Source organism: Dendrobium catenatum, unplaced genomic scaffold (genome assembly GCF_001605985.2).
Source record: "Dendrobium catenatum unplaced genomic scaffold, ASM160598v2 fragScaff_scaffold_1136, whole genome shotgun sequence".
NCBI lineage: Eukaryota > Viridiplantae > Streptophyta > Magnoliopsida > Asparagales > Orchidaceae > Dendrobium > Dendrobium catenatum.
Window position 1 is genome coordinate 151,813 of NW_021319598.1, and position 15,174 is coordinate 166,986.

At 31.6% G+C, this 15,174-nt stretch overlaps 1 protein-coding gene across 1 annotated transcript; it reads left to right on the forward strand.

Moving 5' to 3' along the window:
* The first annotated feature begins 575 nt into the window (after window positions 1-575).
* On the forward strand, window positions 576-1,368 carry LOC110112217 (wound-induced protein 1). The gene has a single exon (XM_020844361.2). It carries the CDS (start codon window positions 623-625, stop codon window positions 1,079-1,081), a length of 459 nt encoding a protein of 152 aa, XP_020700020.1. The 5' UTR covers window positions 576-622; the 3' UTR covers window positions 1,082-1,368.
* The last annotated feature ends 13,806 nt before the right edge of the window (window positions 1,369-15,174 follow it).

The following is a 15,174-nucleotide window of genomic DNA, read 5'->3' on the forward strand; positions in this document are numbered from 1 at the left end:
GTAGCAATGTATTTTTATCCTTTTTTTTTTATATAGCCTATTCTATAGCCCCCAAAATCCTTTAAATATAGGAAGTTTAGAGGTTTTTAGGGGGAAAAATAGACTTCGAAAGAAATATAAAGATCACTTTGGCAAATAGGAAAAATTCTACTTGTTTGAGATTTCAATTTTTTCTAAAAATGCAGAAATTCCCAATATTTTTGAAATAATATCCATACAATATTTTCACTATAACAAGCATATAATTTTTCGAACTTTAATTAAATAATTACGTAAGATTATACTAACAGTCTTCTAAAAATGCAGAGGTTGCAAATAAATTCTGCCAAGGAAAATGCCCTAACTTCAATAATTGTACAAAGTAATAAAAGGGTAGATCCGTCATTTCAAATCAGTTGCACCCGGCATGATCACTACGGCGTGCGGCCAAACACCAATAGGCTGAAGTCCAAAATAAGTGGCTAATAATATAATCCAGGCTGTCGGAGAAGATCACAGCCATCCAATCATGAACTCCTGCCACTTCCATACTTTTCTCCCGACTCTATAAATACAATCTGCGAACACCTTCGTCATTCATTCAACCAGGCAAAATCAAAAGAAAACCAAACCCATAGAATAAATGGAAGAGAAGAAGCAGATAGTGCTGGAGTTGTACGAAGGGCTAGCGAGTGGCGAGACGGAGAAGGTTGCTGTGCTTTTAACTCCAGACCTTGAGTGGTGGTTCCACGGTCCACCGGGCCGGGAGCACATGATGCGCGTGCTCACCGGAGTGGAAGAGGAAGATAAGCGCGGATTCCGGTTCAGGCCGCGGCTGGTGGTCGAATTGGGGAAGTGGGTGGTGGCGGAGGGGTGGGAGAACCGGGAAGACGTCTACTGGGTTCACGTCTGGGCGGTGGAGGGCGGTATCATAACTAAGTTCCGTGAGTACTTCAACACTCGCGTGACCGTTCGGGAACTCAGCCCGACAAATCCGGCTTCGGGGTGGGTGGTCAGCGATGGGAGCTCCGGCGGTCCGACGGTTTGGGAGAGCCGGGGGCAACTCGGCAGGTCGATGCCGGGGCTCGTGCTTGCCATTTGAATGAGTCGAGGGAGGTGGGGCCTACCTGCGGATGTTTCGATGTTCTGTGCGGAAAAACTTGTGTGGCATAGTAAGAACTGGCATGTAGCGAACGGCGAATTCAGAGTAGCGGCCGGTATGCCAGGAATTCCATTGCCCAGCCTTCAATGCCCACCTAAAAAAATTACCGTGGACGTGTTCGGCACGTGGATCTATTTTAAGTTTTTTTTTTGTTAAAAGCCTGGGCAGAGTGTATGTATGTATAAATTCGTTAAAAACTTTATTTATTAATTTTTATTTTTGAACTCTTACCAGTTCCACTTTTTCTCATTTTTTATTAATTTTTATTTTTAGAATTAAATGATAAAGCTCGTTTAAAAATTAAAAGGAGCATAAACTTTTTTTTTGTTCTGAAAAAGAATGCGAAATAATAATAATATAATATAAAATCAATATACTACAATTAATATATATATTTTAATTATTGGATTGAATAACACAAAAAATATAGTTTATTATTTTTTTTATTTTTCTTCTAAATTCCCCATAGCAGCACTAATGGAGAACGGCGATGGCAAAAAGGGCTATGGTCGATTGCGGCAAGCAGCCAATCGTGAAAATTCACACATGTGGTGTATTTTAAATTCGTTTAAATCAACAAAATCCAAAACTTTTGAAATATCTAAATTAAAAAATAAGAAATGCATTTGAATTTAATGCATTTATTTTTCTTGTAACTAAAAATAAAAAATTTCAGAAGTCCTGTTTTTTGCTTTTTACAGGTGTATTACATGGAACAAAATGGCATTTATTAAGGACTATAATGGTGATATAATTTTTTTTAGTGTGTCATAAATTAATTATTTCAAAAACATAATTATTATGTTCAATAAAAATAATTCATTCCCTTGTTTCAACTTCTCAAATGAAATGATTGCATAGTTCTGTGTTTGGACTTGCTAATTGAAGAGGTCAATGCACATTCACTTCATTTCTTCAAAATGTTCTTAAGACTTGATGGATATTAATTCACTTCTCGAAGTCTTCCGAGAGAGATCAGATTGGGGCAATTTTTAATTTTGAAGTATCTAACTGCTACGAGTCTTGATATTTCATCAGCTAGAGGAAGATTTGCTACAGGTGGACTTCTAATAATTTGTTGTGAATCTCTATGATTTAAGTGGAGTTTTTGTTTCAGCTACATCTTTTGTTTATGTGGGGTTTTTGTTTGTGTAGTGAATGTGTCAAATTTTTTGTGGCATTAGCGTGAAAGAAACGAGAGAAGGTATGGTGGCTCTATCCCTTCTCTAAATTGTTAATTACTATAATTTTGTTTTGCTGTTGTATTTGGATGATTATCTTAGACTTGAGCAGCGTTTTTATTTTGCTAGATCTTCTAGATCTATAACTATTTACAATGAACATATCTAGTAGAGTTTTTATTTGCTCATGGACATTCTATGATTTGAAATTAACAATAGAATTTTAAGTTTTGATATTCTATGATTACTTTTGATTTTTATTTTTGATAACATGACATACTGAGCATCATAAAAGGCTAGATGTTGGCAATGTGTGTCTAAATCTTCTACATATATCCAATGTGATGAGTTATTGTGTAGTGTTAAAAATCATGCATAGAATAGTATCATTTAGGGGTGTCAACTTTTGACACGACCCGAAAACCCGACTCGGATCCGACCCGGAAAATTCGGGTTGGACCCGACCCGTTTGATAAACGGGTCGGGTTCGGGTTCACAAATTCGACCCGTTTAAAAAACGGGTCTGGTTCGGGTTGACCCGGCGGGTTGCCGGGTCTGTGAGACCTCGTTCCCTTATTGTTCCTCTCTGACTTGGATTTTCCTCTCAGGATCGTCCGGGACGATATTTAGATCGTCCAGGCCGATCTGTACTGTTCAAAATATCGTCCTGATTTTGCTGATTTAAATTTGGAAGTTGTGATTATAAGATTTTTATTTTGTAAACAGGATGGTTCTTGTAAACTGGATCTTGGTACAACCAGGGATGGAGATATAATCACAGCCCACCCGATAGATTTGGAAGTCTGATAAGATAGCACTGTGTGGAATTACTGGAAGCTTGTTGGAATTGTGCCACCTGTTGAAAGCACTAGGCCTAGGGCCAATATTGTGTAAGCAAGATCATGTTGTAACTAATTGTCTTGCTTCGTGGTTGTCTCTTAACCATATGTCTGCGATTAATTTTTATCCACAAAGATGTAACTAATCATCTGTAACAATAGCTATAAATAACTCTTGTAACAGTGAAACAAGAAATACGAAAGAGAAATCTAAAGAATAAGCTTTGGTCTCTGTTTTACTCATTTCTCTAAACATTCACATATTGCACTTGTGCCGCCTGTTGTTATCTAATGGGAAGCTTGTTTAAGTTGTGATCTAATTGGAAGCTTGTTCTCTGTAACGATGATCATGATAGTGAAAGCTAGCATTACCCATGGATTCAGAACTTGTATCTTTGTTTGAATGCAACCATTTTCAACACAAATGGCTCATCAGCTCCCTTTTTGGCTGAATGCCATTGTTAATTTATGTTTACTAACTTGTTATGATAAATCCTAAAAGTTGAACTTAGGAAGAGTTCTGAAGAACTCTTTCTTGTTAAATAAAAAATATAATGGGAGTCCTACAAATTAAGCATTCAGGTTTTGTGTATTTTTTTTTTAAAATAAATTTTGGACATTTGTGGCGGTTATAACCGCCACACAAATTCAGATTTGTGGTGGGTAAAACCGCCACAATACTGAAAATCAATTTATTTAGATAGAATTTATGGCGGTTATAACCACTGCAAATCTAGATTTTTGTGGCGGTTATAACCGCTGATAAATCCTGCACTTCATCAGATCTACCCCGCCGGTCCTTAAACCACTGCGGAATGTCGTTGCAGCGCATTGCAATTGCAGCGGAGGTGCAGCGGTTTTAAAACCGCTGCAAAGGAAATTGTGGTAGTTATAACCACCGGGATAGGCCAAAAATTGTGATGCGATAGACATATTTTTTTGGTAGTGATAAACAACCGATGGATATTAAATAAATCAAATTTGCAAAAATAAAACATAAAGCTTAATAGGTTGATCACTTAAGCCTAGTACACAGTTTATTTTTTTGGACAATGAATCCTAATTTTAGGTTTGAAATATTATTATATTTTAAATTAATTTATATTTTGATTACATTTGCATGTTTGATATTCTTGCAACTTGTATATTTTTTATGATTCCAAATACTATTGTTTTGATTATTATTTCTCCTAACATATTTTTAAAAAATTATTTTGCTCTTGTGTGTATTAACATTTCAGGAAAATCATACTTCAGATTGTTGAGGACTTCAAATCAAGATCAGTTTAGAGTTTATTGTAATTAAAGTTTATATTTTTCATTTTATTTAGTCTGAGAGAGTGTGATTGTAATTGAGTAACTTTGCACACACACACCGGGGGAGAGTTTAAAATTCACATTTTTTAAAAACTGATCGTACTATATGATATCTGTTCGTACGGGACGATCTGGTCAGTTATTTTTTCCCGATGAGCAGTCGAACGAACATAAATAAAAATTTTTCTAAGTTTGGATCGTACTGTATGAACCTAGTTCGTACATGCCTTCTAGAGTACGAAATGGACAGGTCCTTATTCACTCAAAAATAATTTTTTCAAAGTATGGATCGTCGGGACAATCACAGTTCATACATGCTTTCACGAGTATGAAATTGACGAGTTCGTTCTCACTAAAAAATATTTTTTCTAAGTATGGATCGTATTGTACGAACCCAGTTCGTACCTGCCTTCTAGAGTACGAAATTGTGAGGTTCCATTTCATCCCAAAGTTTTGTTCAGACGAATTTTAAAAAAAATTTATAACTGATCGTACCCGATGATGACATCATCATATGTACGCCATCAAAAGTATGAAATAATGGGGTTCTTTTTCGTATAAATTTTTAATGGCGTACGCCATCATATGTACGCCATTAAAAATTTTCCAACTGTTTGTCCCGGACGAACTTGGTTCATACCGGACGATGATCGGGTATGAACTGATTTTGTACTGATTCATAATAGGTTCATACGCAACAGTATTTGAAATGTTCGTACGTACAAAATCCGATCATATTGTGCGATCATATTTGCTCAAAATTTAAAACATCAATTTTTTGGATAATTTTTCATGTACTTTGTATAAACAGTCTACTAAAAACTAACGTGAAAAAATCTTGTCTTTGTGATTTTCAAGGATAATTAAAATAGAGAGTATGAGAGAGTATTTAAGAGAGATTTATTACTAGTGGAGTATGAAGAGTTCACAAGATTACTCAAAGGTAAGGATCTCTGTGTAATTTAGGTTTTCATTTTTCCTCTTATCTTTCAAGATTGCTCGTAAGAAGATCTTTGAAGAAGATCCAATTCTCTGCTAATACTTGGAGGTGTGAAAAGATGAATGGTCTCTACCGACAGTTAGAGAGTGTGAACAGCCAATGGTTCTTTGCCGACACTTGGAAAGTGTGAAAAGACGACGGTTCTCTACTAACACTTGAAGAGTGTAAAAAGATGATAATTTTCTGCCGACACTTAGAGAGTGTGAACAACCAATGGTTCTCTATCAAAATTTGGAAAGTGTGAAAGGACGATGGTTCTCTACCCACACTTAGAGAGTGTGAAAGGATGATGATTCTCTGCCGCACCGGGGATTGGTGGAAGAGAGTTTTGTAATGACTTCTCAGCCTTGATGTGGGAGCAAAAGGAGAGACACTTTTAGTAGTAGTGCAATACCTAAAGAGAGAGTCTTCATGGAGTTGATGTAGGTCATGTTTGACTGAACCACTATAAATCCTTATGTCCTTTAAATTTATGTATTTTATTCAATATTTGAAAATTTTATTTTCAAATATTATCAATTAACTTACTACGAATCTTTAAAGGTTTTTAATTTTTAAATCCAAGAGTAATTTTTAAAATTACCAATTCATCCTCCCTCTTGGTTAGCCTTGAGACATTATCTTAGGTTTAGCAACCAAATCAAGATTCAACAAGTGATATCATAACTTTGTTTCAAAACCATAAGTTTAAATAACTTTTTGAAAAACGAGCATGGTTACTTTTGGAAATCAAAACATACCCGAAGGATACTCGATCACGAGACCTTCATTATTTGACAATATCCCTTTTGATTTTCTTAAAAACATGTATGTCTTACAGTCACTAGATTATTGTATGTGGATCTTAATTCAAGAAGGGTATATAAAACCAATTAGATTAGTTAATGGTATTAGAGTTGAAATATCCTTTATAAATTAGACTGTAGAAGAACATGACTTAGCATAACTTAATACAAAATATTTAAATAGTTTCTTTTGTGCACTTAAGTCAGAAGACTACATGCGGGTTTCAACTTATAAAAGTGAAAAAGACATATGGGGTAGTCTTTGTATTACTTACGAAAGGACAAATGAAATAAAGTAATCTAGATTAAATATCTTATTACATGATTATGAATTATTTTGTATGAAACTAAATGAATTCATTTCTGAAATGTATACAATATTTACTCAAATTATCACTTCTATACATACATTGGGTAGGGAACTAACAAATACTAAAATAGTTAATAAAATTCTCCATTATTTGCTTGATGTATATGATGATAAAATAATTATTAGTACAGAGTAAGAAGATTTAAATGTTAATCAATTGATAATCTTTTTGGTTCACTAATTGCCTACGAGCAAAGAGTGAGTCAAAAAAAGATTGATGCAGGTGAACAGTGAAAGGAGAAGAACATTATACTTAAAGTGGAGGAGTTAGAGTGTGATCTTTCATAATTTGAGGATGAGAATGAAATTACCTTAATGACTAGGCAATTTAGAAGTTTTCTTAAAAGGATGCAGAAGAGATGCCAATAGTGAAATAGAGGTAAGTTTAATAAGAATATTAAGATTTCTAATGATATAATTTGCTTTGAATACAAAAAATCTGGACACATAAAATCGGAATGCCCAAACCTAAAAATCCACTCCCAGCAATGAGAAGGTAGAGAAAAAATCAAATGTGAAGAAGGGTAAGAAGAGATTTCAAAGAGCTTTTTGGGAGGACTCGGCTTCAGATTCATTAGAAACAAAAAAGAAAGAGGAAGTCACCAACTTATACTTAATGGTCGATAATCTTGATCAGTCAGATCAAGAAGAGGTATGTGACGACCTATAATAAATTATTAGAAGTTTTTGAAAGAATTCATGATGCATATAAAAAACTAAAGAAAATAAATACTAGTATGAATTTAGAGTTACAGGAATTACAAAGAGAACATGAAATCCTTATAAAAGATTATGCATTAATAGATAACAATCACATGAGCTTACTTAATAAATTTGATGACTTGAATAAGAAGAATGATATTTTAAAATCATCATATGCTCAATTAAAAAAAGATTTTAAAAAGTTTAAGAATGAATCCGAGAATAGAGAGCATTATTTAAATTTTGATAAAAATATATTAGAAGATTTGAATACCTTTTTAAAATTGAAAGTGCAAGCTCTTGAAAAAAATAGAAATCCACCAACACTTGAAGATTTAACTAATCCTATTTTATGGCTAAAATTTTTAAAACACAGGAAGAATTAAGGTTATTATAGAAAATTAAAAAAAACTATTTCCTAGAGTAAAATACTTTTCTTGTGGGATGATTGCACATATAGCACACACTTGTACTTTATATAGCAAAACCCATTTAGTGTGAAAATCAAAGAGGCATAAATCTAGTCATATCATACATGCATCTAATTTTATTTTGCCAAAAGGAGAATCTAAGCTTGTTTGAGTTTTCAAGTCTAACATTTGATAGTTTTGCAGGAACGCTCTCATACAAGGCCTTGTGAGAGCATTTGGTACATGGATAGTGGTTGCTCAAAACATATGACTGGAGACACTAAGAAATTTATATTGCTAGAAGCCTAAAGTGGAGGCAAGGTTATACTTGGAGATAACACCACTAGGAAAGTGGTTGGATCAAGTAAGATTGAAAACTTGTAATATTTTTTCATTAATAATGTGCTACTTGTAGAAGGCTTAAAATATAATTTGTTAAGTATTAGCTAGCTATGTGATAAATAATACAATGTAAATTTTTTTCCCACTAGCTGCATATTAAGCCTAAATAGTAATGATATTTTGCATGGATTAAGGGTAAATAATATTTATATGCTATATTTAAATTGTATTAAAACTCCTAATACTTTTTATTTGAAAATTATTTTTGATTAATCATGATTATGGCATAGGAGACTCTATCACACAAGTATAAAAAAACTTTAAAAAAATTACCCAAAATAATTTGGTAAGAGGTATACCAAAACTTGACTTTACAAAGGATCACATTTATGATGCATGTCAATTAGGAAAACATATGAAGTCTTCTTTTCAGTCTAATAAGGATCTTAGAACTAATAAACCATTAAAGATTTTACATATGAATCTTTTTAGACCGGTTGGAACTATAAGTCTATATGAGGAAAGGTAAACGGATTTGTGATTGTAAATTATTTTTTTAGATTCACTTGGGTTAAATTCTTATATCATAAGGGTTAATCATTTGAGGAGTTCAGATATTTTTTAATTTAGATTCAGAGGAAACTAGGATGTGAGATTTTAATAATCCAATATGATCACAACGGTGAATTTTAAAATAAAAATTTTAAAATTTTTATAAAGAAAAAGGAATTGATTATAAATTTTTTGCACCTAAAACCTCTCAGTAGAATGTGGTAGTCGAAAGAAAGAATATAATATTAATTGAAGCCACTTGAGCCATGTTGACAAAATATTTACTTCCTAAATATTTTTGCACTGAAGTGGTTAGCACTATATGTTATATTCTAAACACGATGAACATTATATCAAAATTAAATAAAACACCATATGAGATTTTTAAAGGGAGAACGTCTAATTTGTCATATTTGCATGTTTTTTGATGTAAGGTGTTCATACATAATAATGAAAACTCTACCTTAGAAAAAATTGATCTAAAATTAGATAAAGGAATTTTCTTGGATACTCTAGTGTTGAAAAATCTTATAAAGTATTTAACAAAAAACTTTGGTAGTTGAGGAGACCACACATGTTATATTTGATGAATCTGGAATTTTATAAGAGCAAAATTTGGAGGATGATGAAATTGAAAATAATTCCTAAAAGATTTAGAAATTTAATTTGGATAAAAATTTGGAGATAGAAAATCTGTTGCTTAGAGATTTAAATTTTTTTAAAAATCACCAAAAGGAATTGATTTTAGGTGAACTTAATGAGGGTGTTAGGATTAGGCATGGACTAAGAAAAAAAGTCAATCATTTTGCCTTTATTTTAATGATAGAACCTAAAAATATAAATCAAATACTTTTGGATGAATTTTAAATTTTGGCAATGCAAGAATAATTAAATTAATTTGTGAGAAATAATATTTGGAAATTAAATGTAAAGCTACATGATCAAAGTGTAGTTAGAATTAAGTGTGTATTTAAAAATAAAATGAATGACTCAGGAGTTATAATTAGAAATAAAGCTAGATTGGTGGCTAAGGGGTATAATCAGATTTAAGGGATTGATTTTTAGGAGACTTTTGCCTCTAAAGAAAGCCTAAAGTAATTAGGGTTTGTTAACCTTTACCTATTTTAGAGGATTCAAATTATTTCAAATAGATGTTAAAAATATATTTTTAAATGGGGTGATTCAAGATGATGTTTATGTTGAATAAACTCCATATTTTGAAAATTTAAAATACCCAAATCATATTTTTAAATTGAAAAAGAAATTGTATGGATTGAAACATATACATAGGACTTAGTATGAGAGGTTCAGCACTTTTTAACTTGAGAAATCTTTTAAAAAAGGAAGTGTGGATACCACTCTCTTTTTGAAAAATTTGGAAGACGATTTATTCATTTATAAATTTATGTTGATGATATCATCTTTGGATTTATAAATAAAATTTTTTGTGATGATTTTTCTAAAATAATGAGTAGTAAATTTGAGATGAGTTTATTGGGAGATCTTAATTACTTTCTAGATTTTAGCATTAAGCAAATTGAGGAGGGAACATTTCTAAAGCAGTCAAAGTATGTTAATGACATCCTAAAAAAGTATGAAATGAATAATACTAAACATATTAGTACACCTATGAGTTCCTTAATTCAGTTGGATAAGGACCTAAATGGAAAATCTATTGATCAAAATAAATTTAGGAGAATAATTAGATCTTTTCTTTACGTTATTGCTAATAGATCCAATATTATGTATATTATTTATTTATGTGCTAGATTTTAATCAGATCCAAAAGAATTATATTTGATAGTAGTAAAAATGATTTTGAGATCTCTTTTAGAAATTTAGAACTTAGGGATTTTGTATCATAATTTTAGCTCTTCATTTGAAATAATTGGATATTCACAGAGGAAACTAGGATGTGAGATTTTAATAATCCAAAGTGATCACAACGGTGAATTTTAAAATAAAAATTTGAAAATTTTTATAAAGAAAAAGGAATTGATTATAAATTTTTTGCACCTAAAACCTCTCAGTAGAATGGGGTAGTCGAAAGAAAGAATATAATATTTAATTGAAGCCACTTGAGCCATGTTGATAAAATATTCACTTCCTAAATATTTTTGCACTGAAGTGGTTAGAACTATATGTTATATTCTAAATACAATGAACATTATATCAAAATTAAATAAAACACCATATGAGCTTTTTAAAGGGAGAACGTCTAATTTGTCATATTTGCATGTTTTTTTATGTAAGGTGTTCATACATAATATTGAAAACTCTACCTTAGAAAAAATTGATCTAAAATTAGATAAAGGAATTTTTCTTGGATACTCTAGTGTTGAAAAATCTTATAGAGTATTTAACAAAAGAACTTTGGTAGTTGAGGAGACCACACATGTTATATTTGATGAATCTGGAATTTTATAAGAGAAAAATTTGGAGGATGATGAAATTGAAAATAATTCCTAAAAGATTTAGAAAATTAATTTGGATAAAAATTTGGAGATAGAAAATCTGTTGCTTAGAGATTTAAAATTTTTTAAAAATCACCAAAAGGAATTGATTTTAGGTGAACTTAATGAGGGTGTTAGGATTAGGCATGGACTAAGAAAAAAAGTCAATCATTCTGCCTTTATTTTATTGATAGAACCTAAAAATATAAATCAATTACTTTTGGATGAATTTTAAATTTTGGCAATGCAAGAATAATTAAATTAATTTGTGAGAAATAATATTTGGAAATTAGATGTAAGGCCACATGATTAAAGTGTAGTTAGAATTAAGTGGGTATTTAAAAATAAAATGAATGACTCAGGAGTTATAATTAGAAATAAAGCTAGATTGGTTGCTAAGGGGTATAATCAGATTTAAGGGATTGATTTTTAGGAGACTTTTGCCTCTAAAGAAAGCCTAAAGTAATTAGGGTTTGTTAACCTTTACCTATTTTAGATGATTCAAATTATTTCAAATAGATGTTAAAAATATATTTTTAAATGGGGTGATTCAAGATGATGTTTATGTTTAATAAACTCCATATTTTGAAAATTTAAAATACCCAAATCTTATTTTTAAATTGAAAAAGAAATTGTATGGATTGAAACATATACATAGGACTTAGTATGAGAGGTTGAGCACTTTTTAACTTGAGAAATCTTTTAAAAAAGAAAGTGTGGATACCACTCTCTTTTTGAAAATTTTGGAAGATGATTTATTCATTTATAAATTTATGTTGATGATATCATCTTTGGATCTATAAATAAAAATTTTTGTGATGATTTTTCTAAAATAATGAGTATTAAATTTGAGATGAGTTTACTGGGAGATCTTAATTACTTTCTAGATTTTAGCATTAAGCAAATTGAGGAGGGAACATTTCTAAAGCAGTCAAAGTATGTCAATGACATCCTCAAAAAGTATGAAATGAATAATACTAAACCTATTAGTACACATATGAGTTCCTTAATTCAGTTGGATAAGGACCCAAATGGAAAATCTAATAATCAAAATAAATTTAGGAGAATAATTAGATCTCTTCTTTACGTGACTGCTAATAGATCCAATATTATGTATATTATTTATTTATGTGCTAGATTTTAATCAGATCCAAAAGAATTATATTTGATAGTAGTAAAAAGGATTTTGAGATATCTCTTAGAAATTTAGAACTTAGGGATTTGGTATCCTAAGTTTAGCTCTTCATTTGAAATAATTGGATATTCATATTTGAACTTTTTAGGTTGTGGGATTGATAGAAAGAGTACATCTGGAACTTATCAATTTATAAAATTTTTTTTAGTTTCTTAGTCCAGTAGAAAATAGAATTCTGTAGTCCTATCTACTGCTGAAGCTGAATACATTACCTTTAAAAATTATGTGGTACAAGTTCATTAGTTGAAATAATAGCTTATTGACTTAAGATTTATAATTGGCACAATTCCAATTTATTACTAATTCCAATTTATTTTGATAATACTAGTACCATTTGCATTTCAAAAAATTCTATTCAACGTTCTAAAACCAAACATGTAGACATAATATATCATTTTATTAGGGATCATGTATCTAAAATAAAAATTGAATTGAATCATATTTATATTGAAAATTAACTTGTAGATATTTTACAAAAGCACTAGCCTTTTATACTTTTAGCACATTAAGAACAAGGCTTGATGTGATTGATTTTAATGCTTAATTAAAATTTTCTACAAACTTGATATGTGTCTTTGTGTGTTTTTTATTTTTGTATTTAATGTGCTTGTTTGTGTAAGTCTTTTTTAATTTTTTATTTTTAATGTTTTGTGTGATTTTGAAATATTTTAAAAAAATTGATTTCATATTTCTTATCGATTGTGCGAATTTTGCTAAGTATTTTATTTATACTGTACAAAATTATTTTTATCATGTATGAATTCTGTATCACATAAATTTTTGTTTTGGATTAATCGCATAAAGTTTTAATTTTATAATACATATCATAGTGTAAAATATTTATATCATCCTGGACAATCTATATTACTTTGTCTATACACTTTTAGACGGTTATACGGGCAGAATCAGTTATTATAGCCGATAGTGTATAAACATTTAGATTGTACATACGAACCACATGTCATTCAGTGTGGGGGATGAACCTAACCATCTTTAAAATGATCTGAAAGTTCGTTAGGGATGTTAAGCCCTTATGAACTGGGCCAAGGCTAACAAAGAGAGAGATGAATTGGATAAATTTAAAACCAAAGATAAAACTCAAACTAAAATAACCACAAAGAAAACCAAATGCAAAAATTAAATGCGGAAGCAAATAATAAGAAAAGAACACACTAGATTTATAGTGGTTCGATCAAACCTTAACCTACGTCCACTCCTTGGAGGCACCCTCTAAGTATTGCACTAAAATAAGTGTCTCTCGTTTAGTCCCCACATCTAGGCAGAGAAGCCCTTACAAAAGCACTTCCACCTTCCCTGGTGCGACGGAGTCGCCGGGTCCTCTGACACTACAGAGATCTTCTTATTTGGTGAACTTACCTTGAGACAAGCCTTGAATCCGATGGTACTAAGGTGCGAGTTCACCGGAGCAACCGTGTGGAATCCCCTCCATACTCCCTTGAGTTCCCCCCCTCACATTATCTTCTCCCTCTCAAACTCCACCCTTTCATTCTTTCTGAATTGAGCCTATCATCCTAGCCGATAGAAAATCGTCTAGGATGAGGTGTTTTGCATAATGACGGCTGCTTTAATGAGGATGCCCTAATTAGGGTTTCTTCTTTTGAACAGATCATCCCGGCCGATATAAATATCGTCCAGGACGATGTTACCATAAACAGTAAACTCTAGGGAACAGTCAGAAACTCTTATACGTTACAAAGCATCAGGAGCCACAATAAATACAGTAGACTAAAGAAAGGAAAAAGGGGTACAAACTGACTCAGACCTAGTCTACCCAATCTTGAGCTGATTCCAAACTGCAGTCCGATCGTGTGAACCTGAAATATTAGTAGAAAGTAGTCATAGAGAAAAAGAATGTTTGCTATCATCAAAATTATAAGCCATAGATCCGCAACACGATCGTCCTGGATGAAAACTTGTTCATCTTTACAATCATTTGGTCAAAAAGCTTGTATGAAAACTTATGTGATTACGAAAAGTTGTTTCATTTCGAACATATTCGTTCGTATATATAAAATTTATTTTGTCATGTATGAATCATCAATCGTACAGTACGAAACCTTTTTCATATGCATGAAAGATCATTTTTTTTTAAATAGGAGGGCTTTAGAATTCATTTTCATTCACATCAATAGCCTCTTCCAATCCTTATCAACTTAGCAATGGCCAGTTATAGCAAGCAGGGTAGACTCACTAAGGGATCATCTTCCAGGAGTGGATATGACATCTTTCTATCTAGGGCAAATGAGGATTCTTTCCTTAGGTTTGTTTATGCTAAAATTATTCCTTCTAGAATCCTACTTCAAGAGGATATCCACTTTCAGGTGATGCATCTTTTAGCCACCACTCAATTTTCCTTTATCCTAACTTTGATTCATGCTTACAATAAAGAAACCTTTCACTATTTTTTGGCAAACATGTCTTTTAGTTCTGATGAGAGTAGGATAAGATCTTATATCCTGAAGAAAAGGTTAAAAATCACTAAGGAAGATTTGGGAACCATTTTACATTTAAGAACTCAAGGAGTTAGATCCCACACAATGACTTTAAAATCTAATTTTGACTAGTCCAAAATAAATAAAGTTCTTAGAGGGATTGAGTATGTAAGTCATTTGCCTAGGGTCTATATTTTAAACCAAAATGTAAGGGTCATTTAACATGTCATTAGAACATCTATTATTCCTAAAAGGTGGTGACCACATTAATATACTCCTCTTCTGTCCACTATTAACTATCTTATCATGACTGGATAACTTATAGATGAAGCCCAACTTATTCTTGATTATATTCATGGCCTTTTTGAAATTGAGCATGTTTCTCATAAACGGAAGAAGAATATTGCTTTAGGACACCTAGTGACCTATATTCT